General features: G+C 37.1%; 1 protein-coding gene across 1 annotated transcript; it reads left to right on the top strand.

Annotated features, from left to right (window-relative positions):
- The first annotated feature begins 5,477 nt into the window (after positions 1 to 5,477).
- On the top strand, positions 5,478 to 6,656 carry LOC142340917 (cytoplasmic dynein 2 light intermediate chain 1-like). The gene has a single exon (XM_075391695.1). The coding sequence runs from the start codon at positions 5,499 to 5,501 to the stop codon at positions 6,546 to 6,548; it is 1,050 nt and encodes a 349-aa protein (XP_075247810.1). The 5' UTR covers positions 5,478 to 5,498; the 3' UTR covers positions 6,549 to 6,656.
- Positions 6,657 to 8,124: the final 1,468 nt, after the last annotated feature.

Raw genomic sequence — 8,124 nt, 5'->3', positions numbered from 1 at the left:
ACTTTTGAAAAACAACACGACTAGGGATAACAAATCAGAATCCAAATCAGCTCTTCATTGTTCTCGCATACGTTACTGGTACCGTATTTCTACGAATATCAGTTTCCTATTGAAACCCCTGGTGAGATTTTACTCGTGTGGGAGCTATCTTTTACTCGTTTGTGGAAAAGAGAATTAAAGTGTTGAAAAAGAGTACAACATATCAAGTGGGTAGAATTAACAACTTTGCGCAGTTGTGTTGTTGTTGATAACTTATTGTGCGCACCACTTCGGTCGTTTTGTTAGTTTCGACCAATAATTTTTTTGTGGTCCTAGTTGTTATTTTGAGTTGTGTACGAGCGCAAAACGAAAACAACCAAAACCATAAAAATGCGGTATAATTATGCTGTAAACGAACAAACAATACAAACCAAAATCTACCCGACCTTAACTGGTTAAGTTGGTTGCTTGAAAGAGGAACTAGAAACGTGCCATCAAATGGCACGGGAAAGCAAATCCAAATCGGAAAGAAATATAAATCCTTCTATAGTGGACCACAAGTATTACGTGAAATATTCAACGATCTTAACTTTGTTATTAAAGGAGTTAAAACAAAAAAAACAAAAATGTCCTCTTTTATCGAATCAAACGTTTTAACTGTAGAAGTGCTACCGCTGATAAAAAAGAAACTAACAAGGCAAAAAGTAAACCGAGATTACCTCAAAATGACTTTACAGAAGACAACGATTCTGTGGAAACTGAAGTAGTCACTCCAAAATTGACTAACACAGAAAAAAAGAAGTTATTGCAAAGGGAATAATAGTCAAATTAACTTAGTAATGAAACCCACAATGAGACATTCAAGGCGGATTTTTTTGAAAAACCATGAGGTGGGAGTACACGCAAATCAATAACTACCAACACAAAGAACAAGAGCATAAGCACAAAGATACATGCGACCAAAGTAGCCACGCTGCAGAGGCAGGATAGCCTGGTGAAAACATTCGAAAGAAGTGGAGGCAAAAAATTTCTAATTAGAAGCACGACTTCTACTTTGGAGATTGTTAGCAAACAACGACATCAAACAATAAGTGTGTCGGGATTAACAAGACTAAGGAAATTGAAAGACTATTATTTATTCACGGATAACGATTCAGAGGAAAAATTTGATAATAACGTATTTTTACTGAAAAAAAGTGATACGACAAAGTGCAGAGGGCATGAAACTCAAATTGGAGCGTGCATTTGAAATAGAAACTTCTACAATTGGTTTGTATTTTCGGTTTTTCTCAATTCTTTGAGATTGTGGGGCATGACTTTGAGAACATTCTGCAAACGCTATATTTGCCATATCTGAACGGACCATGAGCAAAATGTCTGGTATCAAAGAGGAACAGGTAAACCAAGGAGTACTCATGCACTGTGAGAACAGCATGAGTAAATAGAAATAGTCCATCTACAGAGCCGCATATACTGTAACTGCGCTGAAAAAAAGTAGTTGATATGACGATGCAACATACCTCAACGAGAAAACAAATGATTACAATGTTTTATCTTTTTAAAGAATCAGTCTGCCAAAAACTATGGCAAGGACATAGTCTTGTAACCGGCACTCAATGACTTTGAATTCAGTGCCTCTATAGAGATACTTAGGATCGTTGGTGGAGGAAGTGACTCAGATTTTGTTCAGAATTTATTAAAAATCTTTTATGAAATGCGGAGATGAGAAAGGAGTGGACTATCTCCAACCTCTGCACTGGATCAATTCAAAAATTGAACAACAAAATGGTAACATTATGATAATTGCTGAAATCTTCATAGGAACTTTGTTCATTGAAACCAGGAAATCACTGAAGGAACTTGGTTATATTTTAAAGACCCTCTGAAACAAGAGAAAACTTTTTATATCAGGGAGATACATTTGAATTAGTTCAAGTACAATATATATTTGACAAAAAAAAATACAAAACCAAATATGTTTACGATAGTTAAATTTTCGAACTCGGCAACAGCAAAGATAATCATTGCTGAAAACAATAGTTATTTAACCAGCAAGTTAAACAAAAAAGTATTTTATTGGTTCAGATGAAAAACAAGATCAAACAGGTAGACGATTTTCAACTTTTTGCAACTAATCACAGAAACTTTTGCAACTAATCACACAGTTTTACACAAATGAAACCTTGAAAATCAGGGAACCTAATTTTTTTACCAAAAGATTTATCTGAAAAAGATCTCAGGGACGCAAAGCTAGATCAACTCTATGTGTGGGATTTTTGAGGTATGTTCAAAAATTTGAATCAAACAGAGCTACTAAATTATCACAAAAAAATTGCAGAGATATGATTCTAACTTCACTGGAAAATGGAAGCTCACAGCAAGTTTTCTTAATTCAAAAAAACGCTCTGCACGTTGAAAGAGCGGGAGCAGTACTCTATGTCCATAAGTGCGCTAAAGTTTTTGTCCCTGTCATAGACAGTTTGTTTTGTACCGAGGAATTATTGATTATGTCTTCTGACAACAGTTCAGAAGGAATTAGATACATGGATCCTATTTTTAAATGTTCTATAGAAATTTTACAATAACGAATGGCAACCCCTTGTACCCGAACGCACTTGCTTGAGTTGCAGATCGGTTCATGGATTACATATGGTCTACGACTAGTACTGATTGATAAGCGCGATGACATGCCAAATCACCAAGTTAACGTCAATTGCTCAAGAACTGCACCAATGGCAGGGCTTTTCAATGACAATGACCTTGAACTTAGCAAGACAGCCCAAGGGTAAAGGCTTTCGAGAAAAACAGTAACAGGAAGAGAAACTTTAGAGTATTTCAACATTGACATAGATACGGGCACCAGTGGCACAAAATCTTATTTTTTGTTTACTTCGGTAGTAAGTGGATTAAATCTGGCATGTGGCCAGGGAGGTCACTATTAGTTTGCCGATTTTTTTATTAGATTTAAAATCATTGTTTGCGTCTTGCGGGTGTTCTTTTCAATAGCTATGCTACGCAGTCGCACTAATCATGTACTTGTACTGCAAACCATTAATACAATGGGGAATTAGGGATTTTTCGTCATCTCAAACAACGTTCTAGGCAGAAGAATTCGACAAGAAAAAAGACCAAAGTTGAATTTTGTGAAGGTGACACAAACATTGTAATTGTGGAAGCAAAAAAGCCTAAATCTCTTCCCGAAATAGCCAGAATTGAAATTGATACAAGGGTTTTATTATATCTTGTAATACGTAGGAATGGCAGAACCAAATTTTGGAGACTGCTGCTACTACTTACCCGAACTGTACGAATAGTCAATAGTCAGGCAACTGGTTTATCGAATTCTCGGAGTGACGTCCAAAAAAAATGTGGTATCAATGATGCAGCTTCAGCTCCCCAATATTGTGGAGAGAAACCAAACCAGTGTGCTGAAGCTGAATGAGCTTCATCGGAAAATTGAAAAGCAGCAGTGAAATAGAAACAACACGGAATTGCTGGGAACTACAGGGTTTCGGCTCAAAGAAGAGCTTTGGTAGTTAAAGCTAGATGGTCAAACGTTACGCGAGCAACTTATAGAGACAAAACAGTTACTAGTAAACGCTGGGAATCAGTGGGAGTCCTGCAGGAGGCAGGTTAAAATGTTGAACAGACAATTAGAAGAGGCAAAAACCAAGCGGAAAGCAAAACAAAGGAATTTCTCGCTCTGGTAGATGAGCGGGAGAGTTTAGCTCGGGAGCTGGAGAACGCCGAGAAAGATATCAGAAAACTTAGAAGCAGGGTGGAAACGGAACAGACGTCAGGAACGGTCATCCACAGGAGTCTGGAAGCAATAAATGCACAATGCCCTTTTAGTCGTCCTCCAAATCTATATGAGCTTTTGTTCCTGCCTCAGGGGGCAACAACCACCACAATTCTGAAACACTTCAGAACTTTGTCGTTGCTGTGTCATCCGGGCAAGGGTGGTCGGGAGGACCTTTTCAAGATTATTTTACTGGCGAATAACATTATGGAGGACGAGAAAGCCCCAAACATTGTGATAGATATGGAATAGAAGAAGCAGAAGACTATTTGGACTAAAAGTTGGTTCTGAGTGCTTCTGAGTGAGTGGAACACTCATTTTTTTAAGAGGGAGGCAGTGTAGTAACCCCTAAGAACAAAACGTATGACATGCTTGTAAATTACAAAATACAGACACCATTTGAAAATTTTATAATAATAGCAACAGAAACAGATCGTAATCAAGAGTAAACCGGATTTTAACAAAAAAGGAAAAGCATCATAAAATATGATGGGAATCGTCAAGGATTTTGACCTTGACGGGATACGTCAAGGAATGTTTGTTCTTGAGGGGATTCGTCAAGCAGGTAAACATGTTATCTGTTAATTTAACTAACAGGAACACATGCGGGTTAAATTAAACATGAGAAAATTCCAAACCGATGAGAAAAAATGGTAAAAAAATGAACCAAGATAAACTAACCATTGATAAGAACACAACCAACGACCATAATTAAAACCTCATTTCATAAATTCAGTTGCTTTTCTCCTTCTTATTCACCTCTGTAACATGTTATAGCAGGATCCTGAGTCCTGGGAAATTTTTTGATTTGGTTTTTGCAAGAGGTGGTGACGTAGCTGATCAATCCTAATATCAATTCTTTCAATGGGCTTTTTTAGCCCCCCCCCCCCCCCCCCGTTTGTCATCTCCAGTAACAGAGCAAGTTAGCGTTCTTAGTGAAACATCAATAAAAACCAAAGATGGTTTTGGGTTGGAAATTATTATCTTTCACGACCAGCTGAAGCAGCCCGTTTGACGGTCCCGCTGGAAGATAATATTGAGAAACTTTTCTGGAAGATAATATTGAGTTATTCAGTTTTAATTTCTAGGTCCGGCTAAGTATATAGGACCTTCTAGCGTATTAATTTCTGACACTGGCGACTTCCGGGGTTGTAAAACTTTAATAGAATATCGTTGCGATTACAACTGATGCATATCTTTATCATCTTGTTGCCGTGATTGATAAGGAATTCATCAAATTATGTTAACATTAGCTTATATAGAAGTTCAATTCTCATGACGCAGCTCTAAAGAGTTATCTTTTTAATTATATACGATGCAGTGATGTCTCATACTAGGGGATCACTACTCATCCATTGGATTGTCCTGCGCGACTTAAGAGCAAACCCCCTTTCTATTTTCAGAGAACTACTTGCATCTTGTTGTCTTGATTAGACTACGATTTTATCGCACTCTTTTGTCGCCACTGTTTATGTAGTAAGTGGCGATAAAAGATTGTAATATAGTTAGTCCCAGATAGTTGCAACGCAAGTGAACGTTCAGAAAACTCCCGACATGCAAAGGAACGAAGTGTTGATCTCTGAGTGTTTAAATTTCGAATTTTGGCCTTTGAAACGTCCGATAGCGTTGCAACTTTATGGGACTAACTATAAACTCGTAGTCTAATCACGGCAACTGCCTGTATTTTTTGCCGTAGAGTTGGTAATTTTCTAGAAAAAGCATGTCTGAAACTGTTTGGTCGCTGGCTACAAAAGAGGTCGAATCTCAGAACGAGAAGCGTAAAGACGAGAAATTATTGGGCGAAGAAAGAACGGTTCTGTTTGTTGGACCTAAGCAATCAGGGAAAACGTCATTGTTATTAAAATTTCTTGAAAAGAATGAAGAGCGTGCGAAGCCGTCTGTCGCTTTGGAATATACGTTTGCAAGAAGGCCCAAATCTTTCTCACTGGAGAAAGACATCGTCCATTTGTGGGAACTAGCTGGTGGAACTTTTCTGAGTGATCTTACGGATGCAATCATAACACCTGAATCACTTACTGGCTTTTCAGTTGTCCTGGCACTGGACTTATCGCAGCCGCAATTAGTATGGGTAACGTTGGAACATTTTCTCATCGAATTGAAGAAAAAGATCGAAAGGCTAATGAACTCTGATCCTGATACAAAGCGTACGATGGAAAAGTCGATTAATGACAGACGAATGGGTTTTGCCAAAGGCTTTGATGCCTCCTCAATGTTCCCGGTCCCTCTCCTGATAGTTGGAACAAAGTTTGATTTATTTGTAAACATGGAATCGGTTGAGAAGAAAATGATTGGACGCGCTCTTAGATTTGTGGCTCATACGTACGCTGCTCATGTGCTTTTTGTTTCTGAAAAAGTTCCGGCGACGTTGCGGTACTTCAAAGTTTTTATGAACAATTTAGCTTTTGGTGCACCTATGCAAAAGGTCATAGCAATCGATGAGAGCAAGCCCATTGCAATTAGTGCCGGCAACGACGATTTAATGGCTATTAGTATGCCCACAACTTCGGATTCAAATGCAATGAATAGAGGTGATGGTTTTCATGTACATTCTTGGGATGAATGGAAGAAAGGTTTCTGTGATTTCTTTCCTCAAAAAGCGCAGGAAACAGACCAAAATTCAGAAGATCCTGCCAAAGATGCGAAATATAAAGAGCAGTTGATAGATGACCTCAAAAAGCAAAAGTTCGCGGAAATTGAGAATCTGCGAAGAAAACAAGCAAAACGGGACGCTGGTAATGTTGCTAGATAAACTCGCCTGCAATTATATTTTATGTTTGTGCATACTGATAGTTTATAGATTGAACAGTGTAAATATGTTTAATTGTGTATAAAAAAATCCAATAAATCTTTTTAAAAACCGGTTTTCAAGATAATTAAATTAATTGATCGCATCGCAGCTTATTGGAAGTTGAACTACATGCTCCCTGGACAATCTTGGGGTGAATTTCCAAATCTTTTTGATTTCAAGTTTTTGAGTCGCAATGCATAAGGTAGTGGATCGGAAGCAAAATGAAAGTTGCGAAAGTCCCCCAAAGGTTGCAAAAACAAACGGTAGGAGAGCTATTTTTTTCACAAATGGACCATAGTTTGAGTACATTTTTTGGAGCAACGAAAAATAAGTGACATGTTGTGCTCGTCTAGAAGAAAAACACAAAAACGGACAATTTTGCATTTTAGACTTCGAATGATAACTTAGAGTTACTAGGGTTAAAAGATGAACCACTTTATCAAAGTAACAGCACAAACTATTGACTTTTCAATTAAGAACATAAAAATAAAGTTTTTCAAAAATGGGAATACCAATATTAAGATGGCAAAAACGTTTTTGGTTAAGGTATAGACCAAATAAAAAAAACACAAACACGTGAATTGTTGTATATTCAGACCCATTAAAATGGCAGACTCCAAGGGAGCATACAAATGTACAATGTGTAATAATTTTAAGAGCTGTAAAGATCAGACAGTTAAACTCAGTCAAATTTCATCGAAAAGATAAATTGAAATTAATTGAACACAAGGTCATATTTTAAATGTTTTTTAATGTCAGAATTTGTCTTTAATTCTGAAGTCCTTCTAGCTTTTGCCCAATATGACTAAATTTGAGAGATAAAAATTTCTCATGATAAAAAGTGTTCATATCTTTTTAAACTGTTTTGCAAAGTGTTTTGTTCTTAATGCAAATTGGTAAAGCAGTCAACCAGTTAATGGTTTTGTGGAAAAAAGAATTTGTGAAAAAAGCTACCTCATGAGAGGTAGCTTTTGAGCAATGACTGAAAGTCTTCTAATGGCAACTGCAATTTTACCAAGAATGTTTTTGACTTCTTGAACTTAGAACCCACTGTCAAACTTAACACTTAAGCATTTAACGAATGTTGCCTCCTTGAGAGTTGTATTGCCAACCGTTATTTGTTGGTTTGACAAAACTTTCCTTGAAGATGATTTACGAAAGATCATTTATTCAGTTTTGCCGACATTTAATTGTAGTTTGTTATGACTAAAATATTTTCCGCTTCCGACTTACGTTATTCTTGGCTACGTCTAAATTAGAGGTGCTTGCGAAATTAAGTGTCGTCTGGACATTGAAGTATTTTGCATTTCTCTTAAATGTAAAGCTGGGCATCATTAGCGTAGATTAGAAATAGTAATGTCCCAAGTATTTTGTCCAAGCTACTCCCTGCATCAACTGAATGCAGTCCGAGTAGATGTTTTAAGACGTACTCACTGTACTAGATTTTTAGTGTATGACGAAACAAGGTTTATTGCCTTTCGGCCGAACTCTATACCCTCTAACTTGTCATAACGAATTTGATGGCTAATGGAGTCAA

The sequence above is a fragment of the Convolutriloba macropyga genome, chromosome 6, assembly GCF_964194025.1.
Source record: "Convolutriloba macropyga chromosome 6, txConMacr16.3, whole genome shotgun sequence".
NCBI classification, from domain to species: Eukaryota; Metazoa; Xenacoelomorpha; order Acoela; family Convolutidae; genus Convolutriloba; species Convolutriloba macropyga.
Note: the sequence above shows the minus strand (reverse complement) of the source record. Positions and strands in the feature narration are given on the sequence as shown.